Source organism: Salvelinus namaycush, chromosome 4, assembly GCF_016432855.1.
Source record: "Salvelinus namaycush isolate Seneca chromosome 4, SaNama_1.0, whole genome shotgun sequence".
NCBI classification, from domain to species: domain Eukaryota; kingdom Metazoa; phylum Chordata; class Actinopteri; order Salmoniformes; family Salmonidae; genus Salvelinus; species Salvelinus namaycush.
The window spans coordinates 248,443-272,853 of NC_052310.1; the positions used below are offsets into that span (position 1 = coordinate 248,443).

A 24,411-nucleotide genomic window follows, 5' to 3' on the forward strand; every position below is an offset into this window, starting at 1 on the left:
GCAGCAGCTACTCTTCCTGGGGTTTATTATGGATCTCATTAGTTCCTGCCAAGGCAGCAGCTACTCTTCCTGGGGTTTATTATGGATCCCCGTTAGTTCCTGCCAAGGCAGCAGATACTCTTCCTGGGGTTTATTATGGATCCCCATTAGTTCTTGCCAAGACAGCAACTACTCTTCCTGGGGTTTATTATGGATCCCCGTTTGTTCCTGTCAAGGCAGCAGCTACTCTTCCTGGGGTTTATTATGGATCCCCGTTTGTTCCTGCCAAGGCAGCAGCTACTCTTCCTGGGGTTTATTATGGATCCCCGTTAGTTCCTATCAAGGCAGCAGTTACCCTTCCTGGTGTTTATAATGGATCCCCGTGAGTTCCTGCCAAGGCAGCAGCTACTCTTCCTGGGGTTTATTATGGATCCCCATTAGTTCCTGCCAAGGCAGCAGCTACTCTTCCTGGGGTTTATTATGGATCCCCATTAGTTCCTGCCAAGGCAGCAGATACTCTTCCTGGGGTTTATTATGGATCCCCATTAGTTCCTGCCAAGGCAGCAGCTACTCTTCCTGGGGTTTATTATGGATCCCCGTTAGTTCCTGCCAAGGCAGCAGATACTCTTCCTGGGGTTTATTATGGATCCCCGTGAGTTCCTGCCAAGGCAGCAGCTACTCTTCCTGGTGTTTATAATAGATCCCCATGAGTTCCTGCCAAGGCAGCAGCTACTCTTCCTGGGGTTTATTATGGATCCCCATGAGTTCCTGCCAAGGCAGCAGCTACTCTTCCTGGGGTTTATTATGGATCCCCGTTAGTTCCTGCCAAGAGAGCAGCTATTCTTCCCGGGGTTTATTATGGATCCCCATTAGTTCCTGCCAAGGCAGCAGCTACTCTTCCTGGGGTTTATTATGGATCTCATTAGTTCCTGCCAAGGCAGCAGCTACTCTTCCTGGGGTTTATTATGGATCCCCGTTAGTTCCTGCCAAGGCAGCAGATACTCTTCCTGGGGTTTATTATGGATCCCCATTAGTTCTTGCCAAGACAGCAACTACTCTTCCTGGGGTTTATTATGGATCCCCGTTTGTTCCTGTCAAGGCAGCAGCTACTCTTCCTGGGGTTTATTATGGATCCCCGTTTGTTCCTGCCAAGGCAGCAGCTACTCTTCCTGGGGTTTATTATGGATCCCCGTTAGTTCCTGTCAAGGCAGCAGCTACCCTTCCTGGTGTTTATAATGGATCCCCGTGAGTTCCTGCCAAGGCAGCAGCTACTCTTCCTGGGGTTTATTATGGATCCCCATTAGTTCCTGCCAAGGCAGCAGCTACTCTTCCTGGGGTTTATTATGGATCCCCATTAGTTCCTGCCAAGGCAGCAGATACTCTTCCTGGGGTTTATTATGGATCCCCATTAGTTCCTGCCAAGGCAGCAGCTACTCTTCCTGGGGTTTATTATGGATCCCCGTTAGTTCCTGCCAAGGCAGCAGATACTCTTCCTGGGGTTTATTATGGATCCCCGTGAGTTCCTGCCAAGGCAGCAGCTACTCTTCCTGGTGTTTATAATAGATCCCCGTGAGTTCCTGCCAAGGCAGCAGCTACTCTTCCTGGGGTTTATTATGGATCCCCGTTAGTTCCTGCCAAGGCAGCAGCTACTCTTCCTGGGGTTTATTATGGATCCCCTTTAGTTCCTGTCAAGGCAGCAGCTACTCTTCCTGTGGTTTATTATGGATCCCCATTAGTTCCTGCCAAGGCAGCAGCTACTCTTCCTGGGGTTTATTATGGATCCCCATTAGTTCCTGCCAAGACAGCAGCTACTCTTCCTGGGGTTTATTATGGATCTCATTAGTTCCTAGCAAGGCAGCAGCTACTCTTCCTGGGGTTTATTATGGACCCCCGTTTGTTCCTGCCATGGCAGCAGCTACTCTTCCTGGGGTTTATTATGGATCCCCATTAGTTCCTGCCAAGACAGCAGCTACTCTTCCTGGGGTTTATTATGGATCCCCATTAGTTCCTGCCAAGGCAGCAGCTACTCTTCCTGGGGTTTATTATGGATCCCCGTTTGTTCCTGCCAAGGCAGCAGCTACTCTTCCTGGGGTTTATTATGGACCCCCGTTTGTTCCTGCCAAGGCAACAGCTACTCTTCCTGGGGTTTATTATGGATCCCCGTTTGTTCCTGTCAAGGCAGCAGCTACTCTTCCTGGGGTTTATTATGGATCCCCGTTAGTTCCTGCCAAGACAGCAGCTACTCTTCCTGGGGTTTATTATGGATCCCCGTGAGTTCCTGCCAAGGCAACAGGTACTCTCCCTGGGGTTTATTATGGATCCCCGTGAGTTCCTGCCAAGGCAGCAGCTACTGTTCCTGGGGTTTATTATGGATCTCATTAGTTCCTGCCAAGACAGCAGCTACTCTTCCTGGGGTTTATTATGGATCCCCATTAGTTTCTGCCAAGGCAGCAGGTACTCTCCCTGGGATTCAGCAAAATTAAGGCAGAGTATACGTTTTTAAAAACATTACAATACATTCACAGATTCAGCCCCTTGTGTGTGTGTGTGCATATTTGTGTCTCTTCAAGGTCCCCGCTGTTCCATAAGCTGTATTTTTATCTGTTTTTTTCAATCTGATTCTACTGCTGCATCAGTTACCTGATGTGGAATAGAGTTCCATGTAGTCATGGCTCTATGTAGTACTGTGCACCTCCCATAGTCTGTTCATGACTTGGGTACTGTGAAGAGACCTCTGGTGGCATGTCTTGTGGGGTATGAATGGGTGTCTGATCTGTGTGCCACTAGTTTAGACAGACAGCTCAGTGCATTCAACATGCCAACACCTCTGATAAATACAAGTAGTGATGAAGCCAATCTCTCCTCCACTTTGAGCCAGGAGAGATTGACATGCATATTATTAATATTAGCTCTCTGTGTACATCCAAGGGCCAGCTGTGCTGCCCTGTTCTGAGCCAATTGTAATTTTCCTTATTTGTGGCACCTGACCACACTACTGAACAGTAGTCCAGGTGCGACAAAACTAGGGCCTGTAGGACCTGCCTTGTTGACAGTGTTGTTAAGAAGGTAGAAACTAGGGCCTGTAGGACCTGCCTTGTTGACGGTGTTGTTAAGAAGGTAGAAACTAGGGCCAGTAGGACCTGCCTTGTTGATAGTGTTGTTAAGAAGGTAGAAACTAGGGCCTGTAGGACCTGCCTTGTTGATAGTGTTGTTACGAAGGTAGAAACTAGGGCCTGTAGGACCTGCCTTGTTGATAGTGTTGTTACGAAGGTAGAAACTAGGGCCTGTAGGACCTGCCTTGTTGATAGTGTTGTTACGAAGGTAGAAACTAGGGCCTGTAGGACCTGCCTTGTTGATAGTGTTGTTACGAAGGTAGAAACTAGGGCCTGTAGGACCTGCCTTGTTGATAGTGTTGTTACGAAGGCAGAGCAGAGCTTTATTATGGACATACTTCTCCCAATCTTAACTTCTTTGGGAAAGGGGGGCAGTATTTAGATGAATAAGGAGCCCAGAGTAAACTGCTTGTTACCCAGGCCCAAAAGCTATGATATGCATATAAGTAGATCTGGATAGAAAACACTCTAAAGTTTCCAAAACATTGTCTGTGAGTATAACAGAACTCATATGGCAGGCAAAAACCTGAGACAAAAGTGGAAGTGGGAAACCTGAGGTTTGTAGTTTCATTTAAGTGATTGCCTATCCAATATGCTGTGTCTATGGGGCCAGATTGCACTTCCCAAGGCTTCAAGCAGATGTCAACAGTCTTTAGAAAGTTGTTTGAGGCTTCTATTGTGGAAGGGGGTCGAATAAGAGCTGTTTCAACAAGTGGACTAGGCTGAGGCCAATGAATACGTTATTGTCCGGTTGGAATATTATTGAAGATTTATTATAAAAAGGATTGAACGTAAACATCGTTTGACAGGTTTCTACAAACTGTAATGGAACTCTTTTGACTTTTCGTCTGGATTTTGCGCTCGCGCATTGTGCCTTTGGAATAGTGAACTAAATAGTGAACTTCGCGCGAACCAAACTGAGATATTTGGACATAAATATGGACGTAATCGAACAAAACAAACATTTCTTGTGGGAGTCCCGGGAGTGCATTCCGACGAAGATCAGATCAGGTAAGTGAAGATTTATAATGCTATTTATATTTATTTTGTTGACTCCACAATTTGGTGGCTGAACGCTGTACTCAGATTATTGAATATTGTGCTTTTGCCGTAAAGCTAATTTGAAATCTGACATAGCGGTTGCATTAACTACTACTGCATCAATATGTTTTGACCATGACAGTTTATAATCCAGGGTTACTCCAAGCAGTTTAGTCTCCTCAACCTGCTCAATTTCCACATTATTTATTACAAGATTTAGTTGAGGTTTAGTGAATGATTTGTCCCAAATACAATGCTTTTAGTTTTAGAAATATTTAGGACTTATTCCTTGCCACCCATTCTGAAACTAACGGCAGCTCTTTGTTAAGTGTTGCAGTCATTTCAGTCGCTGTAGTAGCTGACATGTATAGTGTTGAGTCATCCGCATACATAGACACGCTGGCTGTACTCAAAGTCAGTAGCATGTCGTTAGTAAAGATTGAAAAAAGCAAGGGGCCTAAACAGCTACCCTGCGGAATTCCTGATTCTACCTGGATTATGTTTGAGAGGCTGTCGTGGCTGAATCAGAATTAGTTAGGTAACATAGATAGATAAGATGTTATTTTCATCATATGTTTGTGAGATACTTGTCATTACAATGGTTCCCTATAGGGCACTATATGGTTGGCAGTGCATTTTCCCTTCTCAGCTAGGGCTTAGTCACTTGGTGCCCAGAGAGGGGAGAGGTCAGGCTTGTCTTCATATGTCAATGTATCTGTTAAACCATGTGGTGCTATGTAGAATATCAGAAGGGGAGGAGGACAAAATGGAACATTGTCTTCTTATGGGAATGTGTCTGTAACTATTCCTAAACCATGTGAAAGGATGGCGTTATTAATGGGGAACCAGTTAGTTATCTCATACAATGTCTGTTCGCCAGTCACTCCCTACTTTTCTCATTGGGGGAAAGAGTATGGCTGTGTCTGGAACCATTGTATGTCCCCTCTGAGGTTGCCCTTATCTTGACCTAGTATATTACCTAAGAGGCTCACTGTCTTTTCTGAGCTCATCCAGGAGGGGGTGTATTTGAGATGGTGGTATCTAGAATTGACAATTGATATATGCCATTGGATGAGGTAATGTTTTCGTACTAAGTGGTACCAAGAACGAGATTAAAATCTTTTAGGACACCAAACTGATCGTTTTAGGACACCAAACTGAACGATAATTTATAGCTAATGCTATCTAGCTATGGGATACTCCTCTTTCAAGTAAAAGGTTATTTGTAAGTTGAGAGGGGTGTATCTTGGCTATAAATGAAACTAAGAATTGTTTTGTAGACACTCTCAGAGTGAATTGAATTGATCTGAGAGTCAAAAAGGGCTTTGGTGAAGCTCATATACACTGCTCAAAAAAATAAAGGGAACACTTAAACAACACAATGTAACTCCAAGTCAATCACACTTCTGTGAAATCAAACTGTCCACTTAGGAAGCAACACTGATTGACAATAAATTTCACATGCTGTTGTGCAAATGGAATAGACAAAAGGTGGAAATTATAAGCAATTAGCAAGACACCCCCAAAAACGGAATGGTTCTGCAGGTGGTGACCACAGACCACTTCTCAGTTCCTATGCTTCCTGGCTGATGTTTTGGTCACTTTTGAATGCTGGCAGTGCTTTCACTCTAGTGGTAGCATGAGACGGAGTCTACAACCCACACAAGTGGCTCAGGTAGTGCAGTTCATCCAAGATGGCACATCAATGCGAGCTGTGGCAAAAAGGTTTGCTGTGTCTGTCAGCGTAGTGTCCAGAGCATGGAGGCGCTACCAGGAGACAGGCCAGTACATCAGGAGACGTGGAGGAGGCCGTAGGAGGGCAACAAACCAGCAGCAGGACCGCTACCTCCGCCTTAGTGCAAGGAGGTGCACTGCCAGAGCCCTGCAAAATGACCTCCAGCAGGCCACAAATGTGCATGTGTCTGCTCAAACGGTCAGAAACAGACTCCATGAGGGTGGTATGAGGGCCCGACGTCCACAGGTGGGGGTTGTGCTTACAGCCCAACACCGTGCAGGACGTTTGGCATTTGCCAGAGAACACCAAGATTGGCAAATTCGCCACTGGCGCCCTGTGCTCTTCACAGATGAAAGCAGGTTCACACTGAGTACATGAGCACATGTGACAGACGTGACAGAGTCTGGAGACGCCGTGGAGAACGTTCTGCTGCCTGCAACATCCTCCAGTATGACCGGTTTGGCGGTGGGTCAGTCATGGTGTGGGGTGGCATTTCTTTGTGGGGCCGCACAGCCCTCCATGTGCTCGCCAGAGGTAGCCTGACTGCCATTAGGTACCAAGATGAGATCCTCAGACCCCTTGTGAGACCATATGCTGACACATGCACATTTGTGGCCTGCTGGAGGTCATTTTGCAGGGCTCTGGCAGTGCACCTCCTTGCACTAAGGCGGAGGTAGCGGTCCTGCTGCTGGTTTGTTGCCCTCCTACGGCCTCCTCCACGTCTCCTGATGTACTGGCCTGTCTCCTGGTAGCGCCTCCATGCTCTGGACACTACGCTGACAGACACAGCAAACCTTTTTGCCACAGCTCGCATTGATGTGCCATCTTGGATGAACTGCACTACCTGAGCCACTTGTGTGGGTTGTAGACTCCGTCTCATGCTACCACTAGAGTGAAAGCACTGCCAGCATTCAAAAGTGACCAAAACATCAGCCAGGAAGCATAGGAACTGAGAAGTGGTCTGTGGTCACCACCTGCAGAACCATTCCGTTTTTGGGGGTGTCTTGCTAATTGCCTATAATTTCCACCTTTTGTCTATTCCATTTGCACAACAGCATGAGAAATTTATTGTCAATCAGTGTTGCTTCCTAAGTGGACAGTTTGATTTCACAGAAGTGTGATTGACTTGGAGTTACATTGTGTTGTTTAAGTGTTCCCTTTATTTTTTTGAGCAGTGTATATTAATCTGTTGAGGACAGAGTGCGCTGTTTTCACTTTGGGGGAAAATCGTGACCAATTTAAACGGCCTCGTACTCAATTCTTGCTCGTACAATATGCATATTATTATTACTATTGGATAGAAAACACTCTCTAGTTTCTAAAACCGTTTGAATTATATCTGTGAGTAAAACAGAACTCCTTTTGCAGCAAACTTCCTGACAGGAAGTGGAAAATCTGAAATCGATGCTCTGTTCTAGGGCCTGCCTATAAATGGCCTTCATATATATCAGTATACATGCACTTCATACACCTTCCACTAGATGTCGACAGGCAGTGAGAGAAGAAATGGAGTGTATAACTTGATCTGGGGTCGAATAAAAGCTCTCGGCATGACGTGTCACCAGTTTTCTGTTTTCTGGAGAGCGCGTGAAGGGACCTGGTTTTGCCTTCTGAAAAGCTGCCGTTATAGACAACTAATATCTCCGGCTTTGATTTTATTTGATACATGTGACAATATCATCGTAAAGTATGTTTTTTCAATATAGTTTTATTAGATTATTAAAATTTATTCGGGACGTTAGGCGTGTTGCGTTGTGTGCCTTTGTTCAGGAAGGAGAGCTTCGCGCTACTTTGCTAGCTTTCCGTGCTAATTGACTGGAGAAGAGGACATTCTAAAACCAAACAACGATTGTTCTGGACAAAGGACCCCTTGTACAACATTCTGATGAAAGATCATCAAAAGTAGGACCCATTTTATGATGCTATTTCATATATCTGTCGAACATGTGAAATAGTCGTTTGCGCCCAGAGTTTGGGCACTCTCTCGCTATAACTAAGCTGGATGTCGTAATGAAGTTATTTTTAGAATTCTAACACGGCGATTGCATTAAGAACTAGTGTATCTATCATTTCCTATACAACATGTATTTTCTAGTAACGTTTATGAATAGTTATTTGGTCAGAATAGCTGAGTGTCATAAAAATATCCGCACATTCTGGGAAAAAGATGCTACGTTAGCACAATGTATAACCACTGATTTCAGCTCTAAATATGCACATTTTCGAACAAAACATAAGTGTATGTATAACCTGATGTTATAGGACTGTCGTCTGATGAAGGTTTATGAAGGTTAGTGAAAATTAATATCTTTTGCTGGTTTATTCGCTATCGCTAACGTGCCTATTGCTATCGCTAACGTGCCTTGATGAATGAATGCGGTAGTGTGGTAGGCTATTGTAGTAAGCTAATATAATGCTATATTGTGTTTCGCTGTAAAACACTTAAAAAATCGGAAATATTGGCTGGATTCACAAGATGTTTCTTTAATTTTCTGTACACCATCGATTTTTCAGAAATGTTTTATGATGAGTATTTAGGTATTTGACGTTGGTGTCTGTAATTACTCTGGCTGCTTCAGTGCTATTTCTGACGGTAGCTGTGATGGTAGCTGCAATGTAAAACTGATTTATACCTCAAATATGCACATTTTTCGAACAAAACATAGATTTATTGTATAACATGTTATAAGACTGTCATCTGATGAAGTTGTTTCTTGGTTAGTTTGGTTGGTTCTTGGTTAGTTAGGTTGGCTTTGTGCATGCTACCTGTGCTGTGAAAAATGTCTGTCCTTTTTTGTATTTGGTGGTGAGCTAACATAAATATGTGGTGTTTTCGCTGTAAAACATTTAAAAAATCGGACATGTTGACTGGATTCACAAGATGTGTATCTTTCATTTGCTGTATTGGACTTGTTAATGTGTGAAAGTTAAATATTTCTAAAAAAGATCTTTTGAATTTCACGCTCTGCCTTTTCAGTGGAATGTGGGAGGAGTTCCGCTAGCGGAACCCCGGTGCCAGACAGGTTAAAGATGGACTTTATAATATAACTCTGACTTGTGTGTGGTTGGCTCTCTCATCAGTAATACAGGAAATTACCACGACAATTGGTGACAGCGGTGGGATGTGAATCTTCACTCGGTGACCGTTCCTGACGATCTAGGTAAATAAATCGTGCACGAGGGATCCCTCAAACTTGGGATCTCAGGGAAACCACACTTCGGGAACGAAGCAGATGGACCAACCTTTGATCTGAGAGGCAGCGAGCCGAGTGGATACCACATCTCGAACTGAGTTTTTTTTTAAAGAAAGAGGTGAGAGAACCACACACACTTGAAGTCAAGTTTTTAGATAAGCCTCTGTTACGTGGGCTCTGAGTGTATTCCTTTGAAAGAGAGAGTACCTTGGAGGCGTAAACAGGGCCGAGTCAGAGGAGAGTAATCTGAAAGTTTGCGGACTCAAAGAATACTCTGCTATTGTTCGGCTGCGGGCGACTAGAGCCGTCCCGACACTGAATTGATCACAGTGGGGATTGGTGCGGTCTGTGGGGGTGAGGGGCCAGGGTGACTGTGTGTTCTGTGTGAAACATGGTACTTGGTGAAGCCCTATTGGAAGAATGACTAATAATATAGGATAATAGAACTTGTTTACTGTTCTAATAATGTTGGTAACCAGTGGTGTATGCCCGTCGCTCTCCTTGCTGGGCCGCCCGTCGCTCTCCTTGCTGGGCCGCCCGTCGCTCTCCTTGCTGGGCCGCCCGTCGCTCTCCTTGCTGGGCCGCCCGTCGCTCTCCTTGCTGGGCCGCCCGTCGCTCTCCTTGCTGGGCCGCCCGTCGCTCTCCTTGCTGGGCCGCCCGTCGCTCTCCTTGCTGGGCCGCCCGTCGCTCTCCTTGCTGGGCCGCCCGTCGCTCTCCTTGCTGGGCCGCCCGTCGCTCTCCTTGCTGGGCGCCCATCGCTCTCCTTGCTGGGCCGCTGGGGAACTTGAAACACTTGTAGTTTAATCCAGGAACGGTCCATTATGAATCTGTGTCATTTGAAAGCTTGATCTATTACCAACATGACTAAGTTATAAACAACAGTGGTAGGCTTTTCCAAGGAAATTCAGAGAAACAGATGGTGTAATTTTGGTACGCATAGAAAGGAGTGCATTCAGGTGTGTGTTCCGTGTCAACTCTTCTTCACAATAGACACACAGGCTCGTTGTGTTCACAACAACCCAGGGTATAAGCCTAAATGCTGACACGGTTTATTACATTAGGATTTGGAAATGTGAATTGCACATTTTGGACTCCGGTGTTTGGCTTGTACGGTATTTATTATAATCCTCAACGTCTCATCTTTCAAAATACATTCAGTCATTTTAATTTACAGCATTTCACTGACAAAACATTTGCAAATGTTGACCAATCAGCAGGAGGGTTGAGGGCAACTTCTTGTCGCTTGCAGTACTCAAGATCAGACCCGTTGTGAGTCAAAACCCAAACAGACTGAAGCACAGAACCTGAGCTCTGACATCATGTATAGCATGTTAGATCAGTTTAGTAGTCACATGTACAGGGTTGCAGGTGGAATTACAGGGTTCAGTGAAATTCTTGAGCTATTCAGCGTGATAATGTCCATTGCGGTGGGGGCAGGGTAATATGTCTGAGGTGGGTGAAGGGGAGAGGGCAGGTAGAAGCTAGTAGTAATATATACATACATAGTGGGGAGAACAAGTATTTGATACACTGCAGGTTTTCCTACTTACAAAGCATGTAGAGGTCTGTAATTTTTATCATAGGTACACTTCAACTGTGAGAGACGGAATCTAAAACAAAAATCGTGAAAATCACATTGTATGATTTTTAAGTAATTAATTTGCATGACATAAGTATTTGATCACCTACCAACCAGTAAGAATTCCGGCTCTCACAGACCTGTTAGTTTTTCTTTAAGAAGCCCTCCTGTTCTCCACTCATTACCTGTATTAACTGCACCTGTTTGAACTCGTTACCTGTATAAAAGACACCTGTCCACACACTCAAACAGACTCCAACCTCTCCACAATGGCCAAGACCAGAGAGCTGTGTAAGGACATCAGGGATAAAATTGTAGACCTGCACAAGGCTGGGATGGGCTACAGGACAATAGGCAAGCAGCTTGGTGAGAAGGCAACAACTGTTGGCGCAATTATTAGAAAATGGAAGAAGTTCAAGATGACGGTCAATCACTCTCGGTCTGGGGCTCCATGCAAGATCTCACCTCGTGGGGCATCAATAATCATGAGGAAGGTGAGGGATCAGCCCAGAACTACACGGCAGGACCTGGTCAATGACCTGAAGAGAGCTGGGACCACAGTCTCAAAGAAAACCATTAGTAACATACTACGCCGTCATGGATTAAAATCCTGCAGCGCACGCAAGGTCCCCCAGCTCAAGCCAGCGCATGTCCAGGCCCGTCTGAAGTTTGCCAATGACCATCTGGATGATCAAGAGGAGGAATGGGAGAAGGTCATGTGGTCTGATAATACAAAAATAGAGCTTTTTGTCTAAACTCCACTCGCCGTGTTTGGAGGAAGAAGAAGGATGAGTACAACCCCAAGAACACCATCCCAACCGTGAAGCATGGAGGTGGAAACATCATTCTTTGGGGATGCTTTTCTGCAAAGGGGACAGGACGACTGCACCGTATTGAGGGGAGGATGGATGGGGCCATGTATCGCGAGATCTTGGCCAACAACCTCCTTCCCTCAGTAAGAACATTGAAGATGGGTCGTGGCTGGGTCTTCCAGCATGACAACGACCTGAAACACACAGCCAGGGCAACTAAGGAGTGGCTCCGTAAGAAGCATCTCAAGGTCCTGGAGTGGCCTAGCCAGTCTCCAGACCTGAACCCAATAGAAAATCTCTGGAGGGAGCTGAAAGTCCGTATTGCCCAGCGACAGCCCCGAAACCTGAAGGATCTGGAGAAGGTCTGTATGGAGGAGTGGGCCAAAATCCCTGCTGCAGCGTGTGCAAACCTGGTCAAGAACTACAGGAAACGTATTCTCTCTGTAATTGCAAACAAAGGTTTCTGTACCAAATATTAAGTTCTGCTTTTCTGATGTATCAAATACTTATGTCATGAAATAAAATGCAAATTAATTACTTAATCATACAAATGTGATTTTCTGGATTTTTGTTTTAGATTCCATCTCACAGTTGAAGTGTACCTATGATAAAAAATTACAGACCTCTACATGCTTTGTAAGTAGGAAAACCTGCAGTGTATCTAATACTTGTTCTCCCCACTGTATATTCAGCAGCCTAGTGGTCTGGGGGGGTAGAAGCTATTGACCAGTCTTAGTTTTAGCCATGATGTTCCTGTACTGCCGGCGTCAGAGTGATGGAAGCGGGGAGAACCGGCGTTGGCTCAGGTCCTTGATCATCTTCTTTTCCTGAGACACCTGGTGTTGTAGGTGTCCTGGAGGGCAGGCAGTGTGACCCCAATGGTGTCCCGGTGGAGTTGCCGTACCAGGCAGCCAGAGAGTACGGGCTACCACAATCATCTGAGAGACTCTCGGCATGGGGTTGACTGTTGGCTGGCGGAGAGAAGAGGCTAATACACACGGTGTAACCCAAGGGCCGCTGGTTCAAATCCCCGAGCCGACTAGGTGAAAAAAATAAAAAATCCGGTCCATCAGCAAGGCACTGAAGTCAAATGGTACCCTATTCCCTATATTGTACACTACTAGGCCCCATACAACTCTGGTTAAAAAAGTAGTACACTATATAGGAAATAGGGTGCTATTTGGCTCCAGCCCCTAAATCACAAATTACCAGTGCTACTTGATTACTGGCCCTGTCGTACCATCAATTAAAAAAAAATATCCATCCATGAAATGAATTAACAAAGAAAAACGTTGTTTCAGAGAGGTGATGTTTTTTTTATTGACCAATCTGGAATGTGCTCAATTGATCACGTGCTTCCTGTATCGCTGTCCCAAACCATATTCCCTCTATTAAGTAAGGCTCTGGTCAAAAGTAGTGCACTAGCTAGGTAATGGTGTGCCATTTGGGACTGTTCAATACAATACATATCTACAAAAAAAATGTGTTGAACAAATTCATTGATATCATTCTCAGGTGAATAAAAAGGTGTAGATACCAACAACTGTAATCCAAAGAAAGATTTATGTGGTGCCTGACAATACAATGGGTTGGTATTGTACTGTACTTCGTTTCACAACCTCTGACCGCGTCCCAAATACGTCTAAACTAGTGCACTAGATGGTAACATAGGGGGTCATGTGGGACAAACTCTGTGTTGGTTTGAAATCTACAAATACTGATGAGGCTTGACGATGAGTAGCTTGGGAGAAGAATAATTTACTAAATAACACCAGTAGAATAAACCGTAACATGGTCATCCACGTCTCTCCCACATGATTCAGCACTTTACATTTGGTTACGCCGCCATCTCGCCCTTTGACAGGAAATGTCACTGTTCAGAAACCAGTATCCATTGTCCCTGTCAAATCACTGTAGTCCTCAGCGTTGAAATATTGTACAAACCATTAGGTGTACACAGTGTACAAAACATTAGGAACAGCTGCTCTTTCCACGACAGACTAGCCAGGTGAATCCAGGTGAAAGCTATGATGTCACTTGTTAAATCCACTTCAATCAGTGTAGATGAAGGAGAGGAGACAGGTTAAAGAAGGATTTTTAAGCCTTGAGACATGGATTGTGTATGTGTGCCATTCAGAGGGTGAAGGGGGCAAGACAACATATTTAAGTGCCTTTGAACGGGTGCAACTCAATATTAGGAAGGTGTTCCTAATGTTTTGTACACTGTAGAGACCCAGGGCTGTATGTGTCAAGCGTCTCAAGAGTGCTGGTCTAGGATCAGTTAAGCCTTTTAGATCATAATTACTAAGTTAACATGGACAGGAGGGACCTGTTCCTAGATCAGCAATCCTACTGAGACGATGATACCTAGAGTTGTGTTTCAACAAGGCTCGTTTGCAGTGAACAGGTTACTACCGTCCCAGACTGTTAGCCAACAACCTTTCCCAGACTGTTAGCCAACAACCTTTCCCAGACTGTTAGCCAACAACCTTTCCCAGACTGTTAGCCAACAACCTTTCCCAGACTGTTAGCCAACAACCTTTCCCAGACTGTTAGCCAACAACCTTTCCCAGACTGTTAGCCAACAACCTTTCCCAGACTGTTAGCCAACAACCTTTCCCAGACTGTTAGCCAGCAACCTTTCCCAGACTGTTAGCCAGCAACCTTTCCCAGACTGTTAGCCAGCAACCTTTCCCAGACTGTTAGCCAGCAACCTTTCCCAGACTGTTAGCCAGCAACCTTTCCCAGACTGTTAGCCAGCAACCTTTCCCAGACTGTTAGCCAGCAACCTTTCCCAGACTGTTAGCCAGCAACCTTTCCCAGACTGTTAGCCAGCAACCTTTCCCAGACTGTTAGCCAGCAACCTTTCCCAGACTGTTAGCCAGCAACCTTTCCCAGACTGTTAGCCAACAACCTTTCCCAGACTGTTAGCCAACAACCTTCCCAGACTGTTAGCCAACAACCTTTCCCAGACTGTTAGCCAACAACCTTTCCCAGACTGTTAGCCAACAACCTTTCCCAGACTGTTAGCCAACAACCTTTCCCAGACTGTTAGCTAACGTTAGCTGTGTCCCCAGGGACATCCACAGGGGTCCCCGCAGGCCCTCTTCCTAGCCCAGAGCGAGCGGAGCTCCTCGGGGGAGTGTTGGGGTGACGACAGCATGTCCTGGTAACACTCCTTTTCACACAGCCAGCCTGCATCCTGGGAAGAGGACAACAGACACACAACTAGGCGTTATGAAGGTCTATCGGTGTTAACAACCAAGGTGAATGACATGAATAACATGAGCTGGTTGGTTAGGGTGACTGTTTTCAGGTAGGCTACCATACTATGTTCTCTACCTGGTATTTATACTGTACTAGTGTCACCTGGTTCTTTACCTGGTATTTCTACTATAGTGTTCTCTACCTGGTATTTCTACTATACCAGTGTCATCTGGTTCTTTACCTGGTATGTCTACTATACTAGTGTCACCTGGTTCTTTACCTGGTATTTCTACTATAGTGTTCTTTACCTGGTATTTCTACTATACCAGTGTCATCTGGTTCTTTACCTGGTATGTCTACTATACTAGTGTCACCTGGTTCTTTACCTGGTATTTCTACTATAGTGTTCTTTACCTGGTATTTCTACTATACTAGTGTCACCTGGTTCTTTACCTGGTATTTCTACTATACCAGTGTCATCTGGTTCTTTACCTGGTATGTCTACTATACTAGTGTCACCTGGTTCTTTACCTGGTATTTCTACTATAGTGTTCTTTACCTGGTATTTCTACTATACTAGTGTCACCTGGTTCTTTACCTGGTATTTCTACTATAGTGTTCTTTACCTGGTATTTCTACTATACCAGTGTCATCTGGTTCCTTACCTGGTATTTCTACTATACTAGTGTCATCTGGTTCTTTACCTGGTATTTCTAATATACTAGTATCATCTGGTTCTTTACCTGGTATTTCTACTATACTAGTGTCACCTGGTTCTTTACCTGGTATTTCTACTATACCAGTGTCATCTGGTTCTTTACCTGGTATTTCTACTATACCAGTGTCATCTGGTTCTTTACCTGGTATGTCTACTATACTAGTGTCACCTGGTTCTTTACCTGGTATTTCTACTATAGTGTTCTTTACCTGGTATTTCTACTATACCAGTGTCATCTGGTTCTTTACCTGGTATGTCTACTATACTAGTGTCACCTGGTTCTTTACCTGGTATTTCTACTATAGTGTTCTTTACCTGGTATTTCTACTATACTAGTGTCACCTGGTTCTTTACCTGGTATTTCTACTATACCAGTGTCATCTGGTTCTTTACCTGGTATGTCTACTATACTAGTGTCACCTGGTTCTTTACCTGGTATTTCTACTATAGTGTTCTTTACCTGGTATTTCTACTATACTAGTGTCACCTGGTTCTTTACCTGGTATTTCTACTATAGTGTTCTTTACCTGGTATTTCTACTATACCAGTGTCATCTGGTTCCTTACCTGGTATTTCTACTATACTAGTGTCATCTGGTTCTTTACCTGGTATTTCTAATATACTAGTATCATCTGGTTCTTTACCTGGTATTTCTACTATACTAGTGTCACCTGGTTCTTTACCTGGTATTTCTACTATACCAGTGTCATCTGGTTCTTTACCTGGTATTTCTACTATACCAGTGTCATCTGGTTCTTTACCTGGTATGTCTACTATACTAGTGTCACCTGGTTCTTTACCTGGTATTTCTACTATAGTGTTCTTTACCTGGTATTTCTACTATACTAGTGTCACCTGGTTCTTTACCTGGTATTTCTACTATACCAGTGTCATCTGGTTCTTTACCTGGTATGTCTACTATACTAGTGTCACCTGGTTCTTTACCTGGTATTTCTACTATAGTGTTCTTTACCTGGTATTTCTACTATACTAGTGTCACCTGGTTCTTTACCTGGTATTTCTACTATACTAGTATCATCTGGTTCTTTACCTGGTATTTCTACTATACTAGTGTCATCTGGTTCTCTACCTGGTATTTCTACTATAGTCGTAACATCTGGTTCCTTACCTGGTATTTCTACTATACTAGTGTCATCTGGTTCTTTACCTGGTATTTCTACTATACTAGTGTCATCTGGTTCTTTACCTGGTATTTCTACTATACTAGTGTCATCTGGTTCCTTACCTGGTATTTCTACTATACTAGTGTCATCTGGTTCTTTACCTGGTATTTCTACTATAGTCGTAACATCTGGTTCCTTACCTGGTATTTCTACTATACTAGTGTCATCTGGTTCTTTACCTGGTATTTCTACTATAGTGTTCTTTACCTGGTATTTCTACTATACTAGTGTCATCTGGTTCTTTACCTGGTATTTCTACTATAGTGTTCTTTACCTGGTATTTCTACTATACTAGTGTCATCTGGTTCCTTACCTGGTATTTCTACTATACTAGTGTCATCTGGTTCTTTACCTGGTATTTCTACTATACTAGTGTCATCTGGTTCCTTACCTGGTATTTCTACTATACTAGTGTCATCTGGTTCTTTACCTGGTATTTCTACTATACTAGTGTCATCTGGTTCTTTACCTGGTATTTCTACTATACTAGTGTCATCTGGTTCCTTACCTGGTATTTCTACTATACTAGTGTCATCTGGTTCTTTACCTGGTATTTCTACTATAGTCGTAACATCTGGTTCCTTACCTGGTATTTCTACTATACTAGTGTCATCTGGTTCTTTACCTGGTATTTCTACTATAGTGTTCTTTACCTGGTATTTCTACTATACTAGTGTCATCTGGTTCTTTACCTGGTATTTCTACTATAGTGTTCTTTACCTGGTATTTCTACTATACTAGTGTCATCTGGTTCCTTACCTGGTATTTCTACTATACTAGTGTCATCTGGTTCTTTACCTGGTATTTCTACTATACTAGTGTCATCTGGTTCCTTACCTGGTATTTCTACTATACTAGTGTCATCTGGTTCTTTACCTGGTATTTCTACTATACTAGTGTCATCTGGTTCTTTACCTGGTATTTCTACTATACTAGTGTCATCTGGTTCCTTACCTGGTATTTCTACTATACTAGTGTCATCTGGTTCTTTACCTGGTATTTCTACTATACTAGTGTCATCTGGTTGTTTACCTGGTATTTCTACTATACTAGTGTCATCTGGTTCCTTACCTGGTATTTCTGTGGTCCAACAGCAGCCATCCAGATCCCCATGCTCACATCTTCCCCCTGAAACAACACGTAACACATTATGCGTCTACAATGGTGCCGGTTGGTTTCGTCAGCATTGCTCATCTGGTGTTTGGTGCCGTGTGGTCCGGTACCTGGTAGGCCTTGAGTTGCTCTGCATTGCTGGCCAGCCATTGGACGAGGTCCCTGGAGGCCACATACCCCGAGCCGCAGGCGAAGGCCGGGTAGGCTGGACTGGCGTATTCTAGCTCCTGCCACTTCCCAATGCGGTCCACCGCCCAACTCTGACGGAAACTGGGAAAGGAAGAACATCAGACAGACACTTCCCAATGCAGTCCAACATCTGCATCAGATCTTACTCAGCAAAACTACCTCCATATGATAAGACTGGAATATGAACGTATCTAACTAGGAGCTGCTCTGAGCGAAATGAGTCTGGAGAACTGTCTAGGCTGTAGGCAGTATTCCCCTGGTTTAAACCTTCATTTAACTAGGCAAGTCAGTTAAGAACACATTCTTATTTACAGTGACGGCCTACCGGGGAACAGTGGGTTAACTGCCTTGTTCAGAGGCAGAACGACAGATATTTACCTTGTCAGCTCAGGGATTCATTCCAGCAACCTTTCAGTTACTGGCCCAACCCTCTAACCACCAGGCTACCCGCCTCCCCTACACTCTAACCACCAGGCTACCCGCCTCCCCTACACTCTAACCACCAGGCTACCCGCCTCCCCTACACTCTAACCACCAGGCTACCCGCCTCCCCTACACTCTAACCACCAGGCTACCCGCCTCCCCTACACTCTAACCACCAGGCTACCCGCCTCCCCTACACTCTAACCACCAGGCTACCTGCCTCCCCAATATATACACTCAGCTACTACAGGACGGACCAGGGGAGTGCTGATCTAGGAACAGACACCCCGTCTACCACACTGTGTCTGTATCCAGACACTGTGTCTGTATCCAGACACTGTGTCTGTATCCAGACACTGTGTCTGTATCCAGACACTGTGTCTGTATCCAGACACTGTGTCTGTATCCAGACACTGTATCTGTATCCAGACACTGTATCTGTATCCAGACACTGTATCTGTATCCAGACACTGTATCTGTACAGTACTCACTTCCCCCACCAGAAGTTGCGTCGCTTCAGGCCCTTGTGGTCGATCTTCATTAAAACCTTGTCCACGTCAATATAACAATCATCATCCGTCTTCAGGAGCAGATCAAATGCAGCGTTTCCCACCGACCTATAAAACAGCAGGGAGTTATCAACCCACCTATCAGACAACAGATACTGAATTAACCCACCTATCAGACAACAGATACTGAATTAACCCACCTATCAGACAACAGATACTGAATTAACCCACCTATCAGACAACAGATACTGAATTAACCCACCTATCAGACAACAGATACTGAATTAACCCACCTATCAGACAACAGATACTGAATTAACCCACCTATCAGACAACAGATACTGAATTAACCCACCTATCAGACAACAGATACTGAATTAACCCACCTATCAGACAACAGATACTGAATTAACCCACCTATCAGACAACAGAGTTATACTACCGTTCAAAAGTTTGGGGTCACTTAGAAATGTCCTTGTTTTCCATGAAAACAGACATGAAATGAGTTGTAAAATGAATAGGAAATATAGTCAAGAAGTTGACAAGGTTATAAATAATAATACATTAAATAATTATTGTGTCCTTCAAACTTAGCTTTCGTCAAAGAATCCTGCATTTGCAGCAATTACAGCCTTGCAGACCTTTGGCGTTCTAGGTGTCAATTTGTTGAGATAATCTGAGATTTCACCCCCATGCTTCCTGAAGCACCTCCCACAAGTTGGATTGGCTTGATGGGCACTTCTTACGTACCATACGGTCAAGCTGCTCCCACAACATCTCAATAGGGTTGAGATCCGGTGACTGTGCTGACCACTCCATTATAGACAGAATACCAGCTGACTGCTTCTTCCCTAAATAGTTATTGCATAGTTTGGAGCTGTGCTTTGGGTCATTGTCCTGTTGTAGGAGGAAATTGGCTCCAATTAAGCGCCGTCCACAGGGTATGGTGTTGCAAAATGGAGTGATAGCCTTCCTTCTTCAAGACCCCTTTTACCCTGTACAAATCTCCCACTTCACCACCACCAAAGCTCCCCCAGACCATCACATTGCCTCCACCATGATGACAGATGGTGTCAAGCACTCCTCCAACATCTTTTCATTTTTTCTGCGTCTCACGAATGTTCCTCTTTGTGATCCGAACACCTCAAACTTAGATTTGTCTGTCCATAACACTTTTTTCCAATCTTCCTCTGTCAAGTGTCTGTGTTCTTTTGCCCATCTTAATATTTTATTGGCCAGTCTGAGATATGGCTTTTTCTTTGCAACTCTGCCTAGAAGGTCAGCATCCCGGAGTCGCCTCATCACTGTTGACGTTGAGACTGGTGTTTTGCGGGTACTATTTAATGAATCTGCCAGTTGAGGACTTGTGAGGCGTCTGTTTCTCAAACTAGACACTCTAATGTACTTGTCCTCTTGCTCAGTTGTGCACCGGGGCCTCCCACTCCTCTTTCTATTCTGGTTAGAGCCAGTTTGCGCTGTTCTGTGAAGGGAGTAGTACACAGCGTTATACGAGATCCTCAGTTTCTTGCCAATTTCTCGCATGGAATAGCCTTCATTCCTCAGAACAACAATAGACTGACGAGTTTCAGAAGAAAGTTATTTCTATCTGGCCATTTTGAGCCTGTAATCGAACCCACAAATGCTGACGCTCCAAATACTCAGCCAGTTTTATTGCTTCTTTAAATCAGAACAACAGTTTTCAGCTGTAGCATTAGGCTAACCCCAGCCCCGAGAAGCCCCGAGCCGCCCCGAGAAGCCCCGAGCAGCAGAGCCAAACTATAAGAGTCCATTTCCATGTTACTGGTGTAGCAGACCAAAAACAACGCTAACAAAAAAAGAAACCGTGACTCAGTGTAGTTGCGAGGTTAGACCAGTCATACTGGGTACGTACCACTTGTAGAACTGCAGTAGTTTAGAAGGCACGTTCCTGTATGTATCTACTACATCCACAAACACTATGTCTCCATATCGCAGAGCCTCCTGCTCCAGAGACCTGTCCTCCGTCTGCAGTCTGGTGCCATGGCTCTGGAGCCGCCCCTGGCGGCCATGCAGCACCTCCCACAGGGAGGCCATGTCTAGGGGGAGAACCAATGAGAGGATAGAACACATACTGACAGACAGGCCATGTCTAGGGAGAGAACCAATGAGAGGATAGAACACATACTGACAGGCCATGTCTAGGGGGAGAACCAATGAGAGGATAGAACACATACTGACAGACAGGCCATGTCTAGGGGGAGAACCAATGAGAGGATAGAACACATACTGACAGACAGGCCATGTCTAGGGGGAGAACCAATGAGAGGATAGAACACATACTGACAGACAGGCCATGTCTAGGGGGAGAACCAATGAGAGGATAGAACACATACTGACAGACAGGCCATGTCTAGGGGGAGAACCAATGAGAGGATAGAACACATACTGACAGACAGGCCATGTCTAGGGGGAGAACCAATGAGAGGATAGAAAACATACTGACAGGCAGGCCATGTCTAGGAGGAGAACCAATGAGGATAGAAAACATACTGACAGAGAAAGAAAATAAATAGATCCAGTATAGAAGAAGCAGATCCTACATTGAGTTCTGGTGCAGCCTGGGTGATAAGAGAGAAGGGATACGTCCCAAATGGAACCCTATTCCCTATATATAGTGCACTACTTTAGACCAGAGCCCTATGGCTCCCTATATAGTGCACTACTTTTGACCAGAGCCCTATGGTTCCCTATATAGTGCACTACTTTAGACCAGAGCCCTATATAGTGCACTACTTTAGACCAGAGCCCTATATAGTACACTACTTTAGACCAGAGCCCTATATAGTGCACTACTTTAGACCAGAGCCCTATTCCCTATATAGTGCACTACTTTAGACCAGAGCCCAATGGCACCCTATATAGTGCACTGCTTTAGACCAGAGCCCAATGGCACCCTATATAGTTCACTACTTTACACCAGAGCCCTATAGCACCCTATTCCCTATATATAGTGCACTACTTTTGACAAAGGCCCATAGCACTCAATGTTTGTTTATTTTCTGCATGAACTCTTCTCCTTCTCACCATGTCTCATATATTGATTGGTCTAAAACACAAAGACCATGAACGGGTATATTGTTTGGTTCTGAAGTCACATGCCATTGGACCGGACTCACCATGGATTTTGAAGGTGAACCCTCCAGCCAATCCTGGGAAGCTCAGAGCACTCCTGTGAGGCAACGTCCCCTCCTCAATCTGTAACATCACACACAGGAGAGAGAGAGAGAGAGAGACAGAGACGACACACAGAAGAAAGATTGGAGACAATACATTTCTGTCACGAACATTTGCAGGAGATTTAACTGTGGAATATTGCTAAGATTTAGTTTGTCATATTTTAAGACTATTGAACTAACACAAAGTGTAGCATATCTGTGAAAAAGAAGGGGAAGCTATTAGGTACAGAGGAAAACTTGAGGACTCCTCCGCCGTTGTTCAGAGTCACCCGGGATGTGTTGACCGTAGTCAGACCAGCTACGTCAGGACTCTCCCAGACCAGAGTCCCCTCAAAGCCCTGGACAGGAGAGAGAGAGATGGACATGACAGTCAGACAATTCACTATTACTTTTAGAGACTTTACCATGACATAGACCTCACCTTGGGCAGAATGAACCACTCCACTGGTTTGTACCACACACCGTTCTGACTTGTTCCAGGACTGACCGGGCTGAAGCAGGCTGTCACCACTGCCTCCTGCCACACACAGAGGAGGTGGTTGAGGAATCAAAAAAAATACATTGGAGATTCACTTTCTGTATCCAGTACACTCTATTTTCTAGAGCCTTACTGCTGCTGGTCTACAGTTCTACTATTCAGAACACAAAAATATTCCTCTGCTTGATCATTTTTGCTTTCCCTAATCTCTACAAATTCCTACCACCAGCAGGAATTTGCCGTTCAATAAGTTATCTGGCGGATAGCCTCAACTCAGAGGACAGCTACACTCCCGAGTCGATATTCACGTCGTAAGAAATTATTCTCCACCACGCCCACAAATAGGAAATACAAAACATTCTTTCCAATTGTAAAACAGGGGCCTTCTAGAAGTCCCAAGGACAACGAGAAGGAGGCCGGTTCAACAGGTGCTAACATTCCACAGCGTTGGTGATAAAAGTCTATTAACTTCTGACTTTAAAAATGTCAGCAATCAAAAGAAAAGGCCTCTTATTGGTGGAAAACCTGTCCTCACCATAAAGGTGGGGTCTCTGAGGCTCAAACACAGCCTTACAAAACGTGAACTGACCAGAACTTCCCAAAATGTGCACTTAGGTGTGGCCAAATGTTTCTATTCTGGCGCGCAGGCCAGGTACATCTACGCGCCTGCGTTCGGTGACAAGACGGAGAAGTTCTCAGCACACAAATAGTCCTAAATAAAAAAATCTGAACTTCTACGTCGTGAGTGTTGCGAACGTTCATGTGCACTATAAACATTTAACCCACTGAAGGTAAGAAAAGGAAAATTAAAATGTAACCTGTATCAAACATGAATCAGAAAAGTATTTTAATGTTGAAATAAAAAGAGTACGGTGAAATGCTAGCAACTAATATATAATTCATTACTACGACACAAAAAGACACCATGTCGAACGAGCAAATTGTCTGTCGGCATTTATAGAATTGTACCGAAACTACCTGTTTCCATCACAACTGACGTGATTATGATTTATACAGTACGACTTCACTCACAGCCTGATGGTGACATTCTCCTTGATCTGGGTTCTACTCTTCTACTGCTGGGTTCTACTGCTGGGTTCTACTCTTCTACTGCTGGGTTCTACTCTTCTACTGCTGGGTTCTACTGTTGGGTTGTCCTGCTAGGCTCCACATTACCTGTTGTTCCAGCTGCAGCAGCCTGACAGTGACATTCCCCTCTATCTCCATGTGAGGTCCAGTAGGGAACACCCCAAACCTGGTGATGACTAGGGGGTGGAGGACCTTGAAGTCCAGGGCCACAGAGGAGACCTCCCCAGGGACAAGGGCAGACGGGTCAGACACCTCCACCAGCGCCATCTCCTTATCCTGCCCTGGAGCTGAGAGAGAGACAGAGAGAGAGACACTCTTAAAGGCTTAATTCAGCTTCTTGACTTCTCTCCTCGCCGTCAGAGGGAAGTGATGTGACGATCCAAGGAGGCGAGGAAAGACGTGAGACAGAGAGAGAGAGCAGAGGGAGAGAAAGAGAGAGCGGAGGGAGAGAGACAGAGTGAATCTTAAGTAATTCCTCTACTCCCCCCAGAGAAGATGAGGAACGGCCCATCGCCACCCTACACCCAAAAACACTGAAGGGGAGCAAGGTTATTGTACAGGGCATTCGGAAAGTATTCAGACCCCTTGACTTTGTTACGTTAAAGCCTTATTCTAAAATAGATTAAATCAATAATGTTCCTCAATCTACACACAAAAGTAAAAACACATTTAAACATTTTGGCAAATGTATTAAAAATATAACGGATACCTTATTTACATAAGTATTCAGACCTTTTGATATGAGACTCGAAATGGAGCTCAGGTGCATCCTGTTTCCATTGATCATCCTTGAGATGTTTCTACAACTTGATTGGAGTCCACCTGTGGTAAAT

At 44.6% G+C, this 24,411-nt stretch overlaps 1 protein-coding gene across 3 annotated transcripts in view; it reads right to left on the bottom strand.

The window, feature by feature from the left end:
* Window positions 1-13,586: 13,586 nt before the first annotated feature.
* The window catches only part of b3galnt2 (beta-1,3-N-acetylgalactosaminyltransferase 2), a 30,932-nt gene continuing 20,107 nt past the window's right edge, over window positions 13,587-24,411 (bottom strand). The window contains exons 4-13 of one of the 3 annotated variants that reach the window (XR_005476767.1): window positions 23,666-23,865; window positions 22,433-22,528; window positions 22,239-22,349; window positions 21,952-22,030; window positions 20,688-20,871; window positions 18,779-18,904; window positions 17,786-17,945; window positions 17,634-17,690; window positions 13,943-14,655; window positions 13,587-13,892 (exon numbers count right to left, since the gene is read on the bottom strand). Coding sequence is in view for 2 of the 3 variants with exons in the window: in XM_038990953.1 (XP_038846881.1) it covers window positions 14,515-14,655; window positions 17,634-17,690; window positions 17,786-17,945; window positions 18,779-18,904; window positions 20,688-20,871; window positions 21,952-22,030; window positions 22,239-22,349; window positions 22,433-22,528; window positions 23,666-23,865 (1,154 nt within the window). In the remaining variant the exon portion in view is untranslated. Of the gene's footprint in view, window positions 14,656-17,633; window positions 17,691-17,785; window positions 17,946-18,778; window positions 18,905-20,687; window positions 20,872-21,951; window positions 22,031-22,238; window positions 22,350-22,432; window positions 22,529-23,665; window positions 23,866-24,411 lie in introns of all 3 variants that reach the window. The other 2 variants (XM_038990954.1, XM_038990953.1) reach the window with 2 other exon arrangements.